Source organism: Schistocerca nitens, chromosome 2 (assembly GCF_023898315.1).
Source record: "Schistocerca nitens isolate TAMUIC-IGC-003100 chromosome 2, iqSchNite1.1, whole genome shotgun sequence".
Classification (NCBI taxonomy): Eukaryota; Metazoa; Arthropoda; class Insecta; order Orthoptera; family Acrididae; genus Schistocerca; species Schistocerca nitens.
The window spans coordinates 552573553-552588667 of NC_064615.1; the positions used below are offsets into that span (position 1 = coordinate 552573553).

The window sequence follows — 15115 nt, forward strand, 5'->3', positions numbered from 1 at the left end:
CCTGGCCTTTCCCAATGATACCTCAACCTCTTGTGTTTCTTGAACAGAGTATTTACTACTAATAGTTGAAATATACTGCTGAACTTAATTAGTCTTTCTCCTCTCTTGTTCCTAGCACTAAGCCCATATTCTCCCAGAACTCTTTCTTTTACTCTTTTCTCTAAAACGGTGTTCAAATCACCCATGACTATTAGATCTTCATCTACCTTTACTTACTGAATTACCCATTCAGTATCCTTATATAATTTCTCTCTCTCTCTCTCTCCCGATCTTTGGCTTTTGTGTTGGCATTTATACCAAAACTATCATTGTTGGTGTTGGTTTTCTGTCGATTCTGATGAGAACAACCCTAATTACTGAACCATTCACAGTAACTCACTCTCTGCCCTCCCTTCCCATTAGTAATGGATCCTACTCCTGTTACACCACTTTCTGCTGCTGTTGATATTACCCTATACTCAACTGACCAGAAACCCTTGTCTTCTTTCCATTTCACTTCACTGATCCATACTGAGCCTTAGCATTTCCCTTTTAAGATTTTCTTTCTTCCCTACCATGTTCAAACTTCTGACCTTCCACGCCCTAACTCATAGAACATTATCCTTCTGTTGGTTATTTAATCTTTTTCTCTTGTCGCCTCCCCTTTGGCATTCCCCTCCCAGAGATCTGAATGGAAGCTAGTCCAGAATCTTTTGCCAATGGAGAGGTCATCATGACACTTTTTCATAACAGACCACATGTCCAATGGGGGACTTTTTGTGTCTTTAATGTAGTGGTTTCCATTGCCTTCTGCATTCTCAGGCCGTTGATCATTGGTGATTTTTCCACCTTTAGGGGCAATTTCCTACCCCAAGGGCAAACAAATGTCCTGAATCTCTGTCCATTTCTTCACCCTCTTTGATGAGGTAGTTGCCAGAATGAGGGTGACTCCTTATGCCAGAAGTTCAGTACACGTTGCTGAACATGGAGTTCTGCAGCAAACTGTCCCTACATGTTCCCATGCTGCGCCAGTGATGTCGTCAATTAAATTGCAGTGGACACAAGATCAACCAGACTGGAAAGTGGATGAATGGAAACATGTTGCCTGTTTGGATGAATCACATTTCTTGTTACGTCAGATTGATGTTCATGTCTGGATACGCTGTCATCCAAGCAAACGACTGCTTGTAACATATACCACGCCACAGAAGCATGCTGGTGCGGGCATTATTTAGGGAATATTCATCTGGGCTTTCATGGGACCTGTAGTAGTAATAAAGGCACCATTACAGCTGTGGGCTATATGAATATTTTTTGCAAACCACGTGCATGCCTTCATACTTGATGTCTCCACCTAAAGGCAATAGCATCTTCCATCACAATAACTGTCCATGTCACAGAGCCAGAACTGCTCTACAGTGGTTTCAGGAGTAAGACTGTGGAGTCACATTGATATCTTGGATACCAAATTTGCCTGATCTTAATCCAGTGAAATGTATCGGGGTGCAATTGGGTGCCAACCCTCAGCCTACAAACTACTGGCCCATAATTTGTGGAAATTGTGTGACCTGGATGTAGACATTTGGTGCCACATATCTCCAGAAACCAACCAATGTCTTGTTAGTTATATCCATGCCGCAAAGAACTGCTGCTTTGTTGCATTCCATAGGTGGACCCCCTCACTATTAAACAAGTGCTCATAATGTTTTGGCTCATCAGTGTTACATTCTATTGTGTTAACTGTAAGCTGGCTGTTTGCCCAAGACTATTGCACAGAAGAGAGGAAGCAAACCTGCCCCATGCATGGACTGCCACAGGGTGAAGAGCCGTGAAGCAGCAACATGGCACCTTAAAACCTTGCTTCATGTTTCAGTGAAAGCATAAGTCACATGTAGCAGTAAAAATTGGTTAAATATTGTTCATAATCAAAATCATCTTACATACTGACATGCTTAATGAATAAGCTAACTGCAACAATTATGCACACTTACCACAAGGAAAAGAAAAAGTGTGAAACAGAGTCAAATACAAACATTAACCCTGAAAACAAAAATGGCTTCCTAATATAGCAGTGTCAGCTAGGTAATGTTCATCACAGTTCCGAGTCTCGGTCTGGCACACAGTTTTAATCTGACAAATGAGTACTGTCTGAGCCTTCCAACTTATACTGATTTGGACTAGGGAGCTGATTAGCCAACTTATAGTTAACAGATCAAATTAAGAATATACAAATTTGTTTAATGCACCAATCACGGGATCCTTCTATCGCCCACCAGACTCATCTCCTGATGTAACCAAAAACTTTAGAGAAAACCACAGTTCACTTATAAGTAAGTTCCCCAGTCATACTGTAATCATCAATGGAGACTTCAATCATCCTACAATTAATTGGAAATATTAGTTTTGTTAGTGGTGGGTGTGATAAGACATTCTGTGAAACACTACTAAATGCCTTCTCTGAAAACTACCTACAACATACAGTTAGGAACCCCACTCATGGTGGAAATGTACGGGATCTAATTGCAACAAATAGACCTGACCTCTTTGAGGATGTCCACATTGAAACTGTCATCAGTGACCATGATGCGATTGTGGCAACAATGATTACCAAAGTACAAAGGACAACTAAAACAAGCAGAAAGATATATATATGTTCAGTAAACTAGATAAAAAATCAGTAATGTCATATCTCAATGAGGGACTTAAAAATTTCAGCACAGGTCAGGAGCACATAGAGGAATTCTAGCTCAAGTTTAAGAGAATAGTTGTCAATGCACTGGTTAGATATATACCCAGTAGAACAGTTCATAATGGGAGGGACAGTCACTGTAAAAAAAACTTCAAATGAAACAGAGCTACTGCATAGTAGGTGTAAAACGAAGCATAGGACTACAGATAGAGAGATGCTGAATGAAACGCGTTTGGCTATCAAGAGAGCAATGTGTGAAGCCTTCAGTAACTCTGTAGCAGAATATTGTCAAATGCTCTTTTACAAAATGAAAAGAAATTCTGGCCATTTGTAAAGGCTGTTAGTGGCCTCAAAGTTAGTGTCTAGTTCCTAGTGAATGAAACAGGAACTGAAATTGAAGGTAGCAAGACAAAGGTTGAAATGTTTGACTGTGTTTTCAAATGTTCCTTTACAAAGAAAAACCCAGGAGAATTGTCCCAATTTAAACCTCATACCACTGAAAATATGAATGAAATAAGTATTAGTGTTAGTGGTGTTGAGAAACAGCTGAAATCATTAAAACTGAACAAATCTCTAGGCCCTGATGGAATCCCTGTCAGATTCTATACTGTATTTGTGACTGAGTTAGCCCCTCTTCTAACTATAACCTATCATAGATCCCTCGAACAGAAAGCCATGCCCAGTTCTTGGAAAAAGGCACAGGTCACATCCATCTAAAAGAAGGACTATAGAAGTGATCCACAAACTACCATCCAATATCCTTGACATCCATTTGTCGTAGAATCTTACAACATATTCTGAGCTCGAACATAATGAGGTATCTTGAATAGAATTACCTCCTCAATGCCAACCAGCACAGATTTCGGAAACGTTAATCACGTGGATCCCAACTCGCACTTTTCTCCCATGAAATACTGAAAGCTTTGGATCAGGACAACCAGGTAGATTTAGTGTTTCTTGACTTCCAAAAAATCTTTTGACTCAGTACCACACCTATGCTTATTGTCAAAAGTACAACCATACAGGGTATCACATGAAATCTGTGACTAGATTGAGCACTTCTTTGGTAGGGAGAGTCATTGGCAGATGTAGAAGTAACTTCGGGTATGCCCCAGGGAAGTGTTATGTGACCCTTGCTATTCATGTTATATATTAATGAACTTGCAGACAATGTTGACAGTAAAATCAGGCTTTCTTTTCCAGATGATGCGGTTATCTATAATGAACTACTGTCTGAGAGAAGCTGCATAAATATTCAGTCAAACCTTGATAAGATTTCAACGTGCTGCAGAAATTGACAACCTGTTTTAAATGTTCAGAAATGTAAAATTTTGCACTTCACAAAATGAGAAACATAGTATCCTGTGACTGTAATATCAATAAGTCACTGTTGGAATATGAAAACTCATACAAATACCTGGGTGTAATACTTTGTAGGGATGTTGTTGTTCTGGTCTTCAGTCCTGAGACTGGTTTGATGCAGCTCTCCATGCTAATCTATCCTGTGCAAGCTTCTTCATCCCCCAGTACCTACTGCAACCTACATCCTTCTGAATCTGCTTAGTGTCTTCATCTCTTGGTCTCCCTCTACGATTTTTACCCTCCACGCTGCCCTCCAATACTAAACTGGTGATCCTTTGATGCCTCAGAACATGTCCTACCAACCGATCCCCTCTTCTAGTCAAGTTGTGCCACAAACTCCTCTTCTCCCCAATTCTATTCAATACCTCCTCATTAGTTATGTGATCTACCCATCTAATCTTCAGCATTCTTCTGTAGCACCACATTTTGAAAGCTTCTATTTTCTTCTTGTCCAAACTATTTATCGCCCACATTTCACTTCCATACATGGCTACGCTCCACACAAATACTTTCAGAAACGACTTCCTGACACTGAAATCTATAATCGATGTTAACAAATTCCTCTTCTTCAGAAACACTTTCCTTGCCATTGCCAGTCTACATTTTATATCCTCTCTACTTTGACCATCATCAGTTATTTTGCTCCCCAAATAGCAAAACTCCTTTACTACTTTAAATGTCTCATTTCCTAATCTAATTCCCTCAGCATCACCAGACTTAATTCGACTACATTCCATTATCCTCGTTTTGCTTTTGTTGATGTTCATCTTATATCCTCCTTTCAAGACACTGTCCATTCCGTTCAACTGCTCTTCCAAGTCCTTTGCTGTCTCTGACAGAATTACAATGTCATCGGCGAACCTCAAAGTTTTTATTTCTTCTCCATGGATTTTAATACCTACTCCAAATTTTTCTTTTGTCCCTTTACTGCTTACTCAATATACAGATTGAATAACATTGGGGATAGGCTACAACCCTGTCTCACTCCCTTCCCAACCACTGCTTCCCTTTCGTTCCCCTTGACTCTTACAACTGCCATCTGGTTTCTGTACAAATTGTAAATAGCCTTTCGCTCCCTGTATTTTACCACAGCCATCTTTAGAATTTGAAAGAGAGTATTCCAATCAACATTGTCAAAAGCTTTCTCTAAGTCTACCAATGCTAGGAACGTAGGTTTGCCTCTCCTTAATCTTTTTTCTAAGGTGAGCCGTAAGGTCAGTATTGCCTCACGTGTTCGAACATTTCTACGGAATCCAAACTGATCTTGCCCGAGGTCAGCTTCTACCAGTTTTTCCATTCGTCTGTAAAGAATTTTGCAGCTGTGACTTTAAACTAATAGTTCAGTAATTTTCACATCTGTCAAAACCTGCCTTCTTTGGGAATGGAATTATATTCTTCTTGAAGTCTGAGGGTATATCGCCTGTCTCATACATCTTGCTCACCAGATGGTAGAGTTTTGTCAGGACTGGCTCTCCCAAGGCCGTCAGTAGTTCTAATGGAATGTTGTCTACTCCCGGGGCCTTGTTTCGACTCAGGTCTTTCAGTGCTCTGTCAAACTCTTCACGCAGTATCATATCGCCCATTTCATCTTCATCTACATCCTCTTCCATTTCCATAATACTGTCCTGAAGTACATCGCCCTTGTATAGACCCTCTATATACTCCTTCCACCTTTCTGTTTTCCCCTCTTTGCTTAGAACTGGGTTTCCATCTGAGCTCTTGATATTCATACAAGTGGTTCTTTTTTCTCCAAAGGTCTCTTTAATTTTCCTGTAGGCAGTATCTATCTTACCCCTAGTGAGATAAGCCTCTACATCCTTACATTTGTCCTCTAGCCATCCCTGCTTAGTCATTTTGCACTTCCTGCCGATCTCATTTTTGAGACGTTTGTATTTCTTTTTGCCTGCTTCATTTATTGCATTTTTATATTTTCTCCTTTCATCAATTAAATTCAATATTTCTTCTGTTACCCAAGGATTTCTACCAGCCCTCGTCTTTTTACCTACTTGATCCTCTGCTGCCTTCACTACTTCATCCCTCAGAGCTACCCATTCCTCTTCTACTGTATTTCTTTCCCCCATTCCTGTCAATTGTTCCCTTATGCTCTCCCTGAAACTCTCTACAACCTCTGGTTCTTTCAGTTTATCCAGGTCCTATCTCCGTAAATTCCCACCTTTTTGCAGTTTCTTCAGTTTCAATCTGCAGTTCATAACCAATAGATTGTGGTCAGAGTCCACATCTGCCCCTGGAATTGTCTTACAATTTAAAACCTAGTTCCCAAATCTCTGTCTTACCATTATATAATCTATCTGAAACCTGTCAATATCTCCAGGCTTCTTCCATGTATACAACCTTGTTTTATGATTCTTGAACCAAGTGTTAGCTATGATTAAGTTATGCTCTGTGCCAAATTCTACCAGGCAGCTTCCTCTTTCATTTCTTCCCCCCCAATCCATATTCAGCTACTACGTTGCCTTCTCTTCCTTTTCCTACAATCGAATTCCAGTCACCCATGACTATTAAATTTTCGTCTCCCTTCAGTATCTGAATAATTTCTTTTATCTCCTCATACATTTCTTCAATTTCTTCATCATCTGCAGAGCTAGTTGGCATATAAACTTGTACTACTGTAGTAGGTGTGGGCTTTGTGTCTATCTTGGCCACAATAATGCGTACACTATGCTGTTTGTAGTAGCTTACCCACACTCCTATTTTTTTATTCATTATTAAACCTACTCCTGCATTACCCCTATTTGATTTTGTATTTATAACCCTGTATTCACCTGACCAGAAGTGTTGTTCCTCCTGCCACCAAACTTTACTAATTTCCACTATATCTAACGTTAACCTATCTATTTCCCTTTTTAAATTTTCTAACCTACCTGCTCGATTAAGGGATCTGACATTCCATGCTCCGATCCATAGAACGTGTTTTTTTGTAGGGATATGAAATGGAATATCACATAGGTTCAGTTGTGGGTAAAGCAGACGGTAGGCTTCAGTTTATTGGCAGAATACTGGGCAAGTGCAATCAGTCTACCCAAAAGATTTCTTACAAATCACTCGTGTGACCAGTTCTAGAATGTTACTCAAGTGAGTGGGATCCATACGAGATAGGACTAACAGGGGATATTGAATATGTACAGAGAGGGGCAGCACGAATTGTCACAGATTTGTTTAATCCATGAGAGAGTGTCACAGAGATACTGAAGGAACTGAACTGGCAGACTCATTAAGACAGGCATAAACTATCACAAGAAAGTCTATTAACAAAGTTTCGAGAACTGGCTTTGAATGATTATTCTATGGATATGCTACAATCCCCTATGTATCGCTCACACAGGGATCGTGAGGATGAGATTAGGTTACTGCACACACAGACCATGCTTCATATGTGAAAAGAACAGGAAGAAACCCTAATAAATGGTACAATGAGATGTACCCTCTGCCATACACCTCACAGTGGTTTGCAAAGTGTAGATATAGATGGGTGGTTGGCAATGGTTCTGTTGAAGCAATCACCCTCCATTTGTCTGAAGTGATTTAGGAAATCAGCAGGAAACCTAAATCAGGATAGCAGGACAAAGAATAAGATTCTATCCTGTGTCTTAACAAATGCAAAACTATCAGTTATACCTATCATACAGTTCTGTTAAATTTTTACATACTTTGAACAAGTTAGCTTAATAACATAAAAAATAATTATTCATTTTTCATTTACATTAATAACAAAAAAGTTATACTTTGTTCATTTAGTCTTTTCACTGCACACAACTCCATACACTTGCAGCTGAATTTAGGACCCTGTCTGTGCCACCATTCCTCTATTACATGTCCATCTATTCCCTTCTGCCTGCATGAAAAATTGAATTAGCATCCTCTTATGTTGAAACAGATCATAAGACGTCAGTATTATGCCCTAGCAATCACCTTTCTTAAAACTGTTACTAACTCCTATCCTGAATTAAGTAATCATTTTTGTGTAGAACGCATTATTTAAGAGGTAAGCTCTGACAATCTTTTTAAGCAAATGTATTTTAATTATTTCTTTTATTTACTATCCCTGATACCAAATCCTGTTTAAGAGTTCCCCTCTCCTCCCCCTTTGGCAGGTGCAAGTTCAAATTGGCTCCTGTCTCATGATCATGTGTACAACAGACTATGGGATATACATACTCATATTTTTGTTGCTGTGCATAACAGATTGATAGATAAACTCATTTGTGAAGTAAGGGTGCCCATTTTTTAAAATGTTTCCTTACAATGAGCCTGGCTACAAATTTTAGTTATTATGCTTACAGTCCTTCTTTGCATTTTGAAAATTGTATCCAAGTTTTGTTTATTTAATCCCCAGAACAGAATCCCATATCTAAGAACTGAGAGTACACAGAAGAAATGCGAGAGAGATGATGTGGCACCACTTGACTTGCTCCAGTGGCCAATATGCTACCCTAAAGGTTTCTGTTAAGAAGTATAGATAGCATGGAATAATATATCACAGACAATATGTGCCACCTGTAAGGCTACGGTCGCAGGTTCAAATCTTGCCTCGGGCCTGGGTGTGTGTTATGTCCTTAGGTTTGTTAGGTTTAAGTAGTTCTAAGTTCTAGGGGACTGATGACCTCAGAAGTTATGTCCCATAGTGCTCAGAGCCATTTGAACCATTTTTTGAGTTTTGTTGTGAGTCTGAATGCTCACAGCTTAATAAAAAGCGTTGCAATTTTTATATCCCAGTTTATGTTCATGCCCATGGCCTTGCAAATGTATTTTAATTATTTCTTTTATTTACTATCCCTGATACCAAATCCTGTTTAAGAGTTCCCCTCTCCTCCCCCTTTGGCAGGTGCAAGTTCAAATTGGTCTGCCAAGTGCTGTTGGCAAGCAGGGTGCACTCAGTCCTTGTGAGACCAAGGGAAGAGCTACTTGATTGAGAACTAGCAGCTCCAGTCATGAAAACTGATAACTTCAGGGAGAGCACTGTGCTGACCACATGCCCCTCCATACCTGCATCCAGTGAGGCCTATCAGCTGAGGATGACATGGCAGTTGGTCAGTACAACTGGACCTTCTGAGGCCTGTTAGGACGGAGTTTAGTGAATGTTCCTACAAATAAATTGTAAACACATCATCTAAAGAGACACATTGATTTAGATCCACATGAAATGTACAGTTCCTGGTTGTGAAGAGATCAACCTACAATCTTCTGGAGAAGCACCACCACCACTACAATGTGCCAAAAAGGGAACTCCTATGTTATGTTTCCAGCATGTCCCGCATGTTTCTGTGCACACTAAGTTATTAACTGTGGGATTCTGCTCTGTGTTCAAATGCACAAAAGGTGGACACAATTTCTAAGCTGCAGAAAGGGTTGTAAGTAAAGTGGCAGTAAAGAAATATTTTAAAAACTGGGAGTTCTTACTACACCAGGGGAGTTTATCTACCAATTTGGTGTATCATCTGTTAACACACTGGCTGCTACATGGATAGTGACAGATATTTCACCTCCAGGCCGGGCCGGGCCACACCACACCACGCTCATACTCTGGCACGAGACTGTGCTGTAGCTGCGGGTGGCCACATGCTATCAGGTGTGCAGTTCTGCTGTGACCACCAGCAGCCACACAGCATTCAACATGTTACAGCAAGAGTGTTAACACTATGACCGCCATGAAGCAACTGGCACTCACAGCAGTGCCTGATGCTGTGTCCTGACCTGGCACTGAAACATCCATCACTATGCCATTCTCCAGTAAAGCCAACAGCCTTGCCGCAATGGTAACAGCGGTTCCGTCAGATCACCAAAATTAAGAGCTGTTGGGCTGGGCTAGCACTTGGGGGGTGACCATCCGGTGTGCCATGCGCTGTTGGCAAGCGGGGTGTACTCAACCCTTGTTAGGCAAACTGAGGAGCTACTTGATTGAGAACTAGCAGCTCTGGCCTCATAAACTGACATACAGCCGGGAGAGTGGTGTGCTGACCACATGCCCCTTCATATCCACATCCAGTGACACTGTAGGCTGAGGATGAACAGTGGCCGGTCCATACCGTTGGGCCTTAATTACCTGTTCAGGCAGAGTTTAGTTTTGTTCTTCAGTTAAAGTATTTCCACATTAAAAGTGCTCCCAAGAACCAAGGCCAGCCTGAAATAAGTTTATTTTGGTGCCACTGAAGCAATCACATTGCAATAACTATTGATCTTCATTGTGGTCTAATAAATACTAAGCTAATAATTTAAAAGTTTTGTTGATGACTCTGCCGTGTACTGTACACGTCCTGGAAGGTTTCAGTTGGAGCATCATTTAGAGTCACAGTAATGAAAAGCTATGAAACAACAGGTAAACCTGTCAAAATGTACCTACTTCACCTGAAGAACAGGATACTCTTTCAGACGTCCAAACATGCTTACTGTACAAACAGTTCAGAAAACAAACCCATAAGAAGCAAATAGCAGATATTTATTTATTTTTTTCTTTTATGATATCCACGGGGGATGTAAGTTTTCACGAACCTAGCATACTACTGTCTGGACAGCAAAAAATAAGAAATCATAAAAATATAAAATAATTTATTTAAAAAAATACAACAATTAACAATTTTTTTCTGTCTAGAATGTTTCAGACATGAAAAATATGAAATATAAAAGCATATATCACAGAATTTTAAGAATGGTACACAAAAAAATTTGTGCACCAACAGGAATGTTCAGTGATTTTTATCACCTTTGACAGTATGCTGTATATACATACTGCCAAATATCACACATTAATCTATTATTAGGCTGTTGTATATAGAGATTGAATAGTTACATAAATGAATATGAAATTGTTGTGCAGCAGTTAATGACTAAGTTTCTTAGTCATGATAACTCATACACCATAAGCTTCTCTGCAATAAGTGCAGTTACAAGACTGGTGTGTGGAAATAATTTTCCTTTGCTAATGAGAAGATTATTCAAAGTGAGGTGACCATGAGTGAATACAATTAATACCATCCCAAACAGCAGCCTTTATGCCACAATGCCATGGTCCAACTATGGAGAAATTCAAAAGTCTGCTATCTGCTGCAGATTTGTTATGGTCAGGAGTCTCACAGTGAGAACGAGATTAAGGCAGCAATGCTTGTTGGAGTAAATCAGCAGTTGTAAGTTCTCCACCCAACCATTAAAAATCATTCTGGAGGAGGTTCAATTGTCAATTTCATCTATTTAAACTGCAAATCCTGCACTGACTTTCGAAATATGACTTGAATACAAAAGGAAACTGAGTGCCTTGTTTTTAATCAAGACAAATGAGGCTTATACATCTTTATTCCACATGTTATTCCCAATAACACTAATTTTCTCATTAATGTACAGAATATATAAGTTAACACTAAAACACTGTGCCAGCAATCCAAGAATAACCCCTACTTGGTATGAACCTCAGAAGCTGAGAGTTCCGATTATTCCAGCGGCTGTAATATATCATGTTTTGGTAATATACTTTTGGAAGAGGTGGTGCATGACAAAAGCTGTATGATGATGGACAAGTGATTGACCAATGAATTAGTTACACAAAACTGGAACATATCTAACACAGACATGCACAATGCTGTTCCTCCACACCTTATCTGGGTTGTATAAGATAGATCAGAGAGCACATTTCCAGTAAATTGGTTCTGAGTATGAGGAATCATGCTCTCAGGAGGTATGTTAAAGCCCTGATGTAGGCATGAAGACTGCTGATATGGCTCATCTTCTTACATAAATATTGATATGGAAGTGTCCCAAATTTCATTGAAAATGCGATATTTTTTAACATTTGCAACACATGGACTCTTTGATTTCACCCCATTTGTAAGATTTTTCAGACACCATGCATGCATCTTATTTTGAAAACAATAAAATTAGTTGATCAAAAAATTGAACTATTTAACACATATTGATCACTAATAACAATTGTGATGATGCGGCATAAATAACATCTTCTGCAATGAAAACAAGAATCATGTGGTATAATTATGACAAATTTAATTATAGAAATAAAACATGACTGTATGAGCAACATTGTAGCTCTGAGTGTAGCTGCACAGTTCCTGCCTTACCCTGTGTTACTCATTTTGTTTATTTAACAAGTTGAAACTATCTTCTACTAATGTCAGTTTGTCTTCAATAAATAAATGTATATTTTTTACTTGCAAGTATTTCTGACATATCCTCCTTCATTGATGTGCAATTTTTATGTGAAATATGATAAAAACACAAAAAGAAAAGTGCTTTAAGCCTTCTCTATATCAGAGTTTTAAACAGATTGTTACTTGTATCTTTTTCTGTATGCCATGGCCAAGTTTCAGGGGGCAGGGGCAGGTGGGGGAATGGGGGTGAGGGTGGGGGGGTGCAGGGGAAGCATGTTGTGTTTTCCTCACACAGGTCTGGCACTACACGTGAATTTACTGGTTTCACATGGAATGCCACAATGATCACTTTGTAACTGTTATGGTACATACAGGTACTGCATTGTTATATCGCCAATGTTGGCAGCAGCCACACACTAAACAATCAGAACCAAAGCCAACTGATTTCTATTAGTTTTGGCCAATCCAGAACTATGGAGTCCTCATCCAGGATGCTGTAAACAAATTACAATAATGTCTCTTTGTTCCCCTCCATCTTTTCTCATTTTTAGTGCTCATTCCTCTTTATGGAGTACTAGCATCTAGGTATTTGATTCTGTTTGGAAATCTTACTTGCCTGCTTATTTTCTCCAACCTCACAACTCTTGTGACAAGCAAGTAACCCAAGGTTTTTTTCCATCTTAAGTTACATCTATAGCAAATTATTTTCTAAAATAATGTTTTTCATTATGAACCATACAAAATATCCTCCGAATATTGATACTCAACAGTACAACTATGGCACTGTGTGGTTAAAACTGGATAAAAATTACTTATGTTCAATCCAATATGATACCAATTAGTAGTCTTTATAATAATGTAGACTTATCCTCACAAAACCATAAAAATATATTAGCTAAACATAAGAAGTACAAAATACTCTAGTCTTACAAATACTCACAACCGTGATAGAATCTATCTACATGATTAAGTTACCAAAATACAAAACTCGCTATAATTTCACATCTCTAGGACAAAGATCTGAGGATATCTGCATTAATGTACAAGATATTGATGTAACTTAACAAAAAAAAATACATAGCCAACATTCTTTCAATGACTACAATGTCAGAAGTTAATTTTTCTGTGATAAAATGGATAGTTGAAAAAAATTCACACTTGGGGAAAAAATTACAATATTGTGGAGCTTCTGTGAATACAGAGACTTGGCAAGGCAAAACACAAAATTGGGAGAATGAATAAAAACAAAATATGAGCTACAGGTAAACATAAATCAGCCCTAAACTGGTGCAGCACCTATAATTTATTGCTTTCTTTATCCTACTTCCAGTAGTGTTTCTTGGTACAAGTGCAATGAACATAATGGTACCATTGTATATATATTTTACAGTGACTTGAGTAAATCCTTGCAGTGCTAATTCTGTTAAGCAAATATGCCATCTATAATCTCCAAAAAAGTATTTTACTATATGCCACTACATTTTAGTTTGTCAGATTTTATCAATTCAGATACAAACATTCCCACCTCATTTGCTGATGATAACACAAAAGCGTGTTCAAAATTATTACTACATAACTGTGCTTTTACATTTGGGTGAAGTTTTAACAACTGTTCAAAATAACTAACAGGTGTCCAGTTATCTGTTGCACCATAGTAGAAAAACAGCTTATCTTTGTGCAAGTCTACTACATGATGATCAAGTTCTTGCACTGTATTCATTTCATCATCAGCTAGGGAAAAAACATTTCTCAATATCTGTGGATTAATTAATTGTCTGGTAACATCAGAAGCATCACTTCCTGAACCACGAATTAAAAAATACAAGTACAGTAGACAGTACTGTATCTTACTGGGAAACAACGTGAATATCCATGATAAGAACAATATTATGGGTACTATGGGGAGTACAAATTTTGTTAAGAATTTTCCATTGGGTGACTCCGCCATTCGCTCAACTGTAGGGAATAATAGATAGCACTTAACCACCCGCTTGTCTATGTCTTCATTTTTCAACATATTCAGTATAATTTTACACCCGATAGAATGGCCAACAAGATACAACCTGATGTTGCTCGGTACATATTTGTTTATAAATTCAATTTTATGTTGAGTCTGAAAATCAAGATCATAAGACTGCTGTCCGTCAACTGCAGTAACACTGCCCGTTGGTAATTCGTGTCCTGCATGTGATATCACACACAGCGGCATTTTCAGATTCTTATAAACGGTATCTAAAAATTCTTTATAATAACCAATCAGACCAGGGTTTCCTGGAATAAGAAGTACCAGTTCTTCACAATTTTGTATTTCTTCCTTTTTTCCGATACCCCATGTAGCAATGTGTGTTGGCGTAGCACCGATGTTAACAAATTCATCTTGCATGTTGTCTTGTGAATTTTTGCTTCACGCTTACCTTCCACGTCCTTCCAAGTAGATATAACGCGACCCGCTAAACTCTGAAGGAGTGTATTCTGCTTTCTCTTTTTTGCGATACCTCCTACCACATCCCAACAGCCTATGACTTGCATAATATATTATCGACTTCCATCTAACTGCGTAAAACAGGAGATCAGAATTACGTCCGCATTTTTGAATCATTGTTTTTCTCCTAGTAATAAACTTCATCACACCTCCGATCTGTCATTTCGAAGGGCGCTGTGTTTATATAGTTACTACACATCTGTCAAAGTATGTTCGAGAGTATGCACACTATGGGCAAATATTTTCGGAAATGCCCTACTTTAATCCACTATGTGGATAGAATTACCAATAAAAGAATTTTTCCTATCAATTGGACAGAAAATTTATGATTTCAATTAATAATCATTAATATGATGTTAGATGATTTTACTACACAGCTTTCATTAACTATAATTATTTCGTCATTTGTAAATTGTGAGCATATTAACGTTATTAGATTCGGAATACAAGTTGTGGTTGAATGAATATGATTTACTGCAGTACAAAATTATA

General features: G+C 38.5%; 1 protein-coding gene across 1 annotated transcript; it reads right to left on the reverse strand.

Annotated features, from left to right (window-relative positions):
- Positions 1 to 10577: 10577 nt before the first annotated feature.
- LOC126236573 (lipid droplet-associated hydrolase-like) lies at positions 10578 to 14881 on the reverse strand. Its single transcript, XM_049945985.1, has one exon. It carries the CDS (start codon positions 14522 to 14524, stop codon positions 13607 to 13609), a length of 918 nt encoding a protein of 305 aa, XP_049801942.1. The 5' UTR covers positions 14525 to 14881; the 3' UTR covers positions 10578 to 13606.
- Between the last annotated feature and the right edge of the window lie 234 nt (positions 14882 to 15115).

What these genes read in the sequence shown, in the direction of transcription:
- LOC126236573 (XM_049945985.1), bottom strand. Translation starts at nt 14,524, where the DNA reads ATGCAAGATGAATTTGTTAACATCGGTGCTACGCCAACACACATTGCT.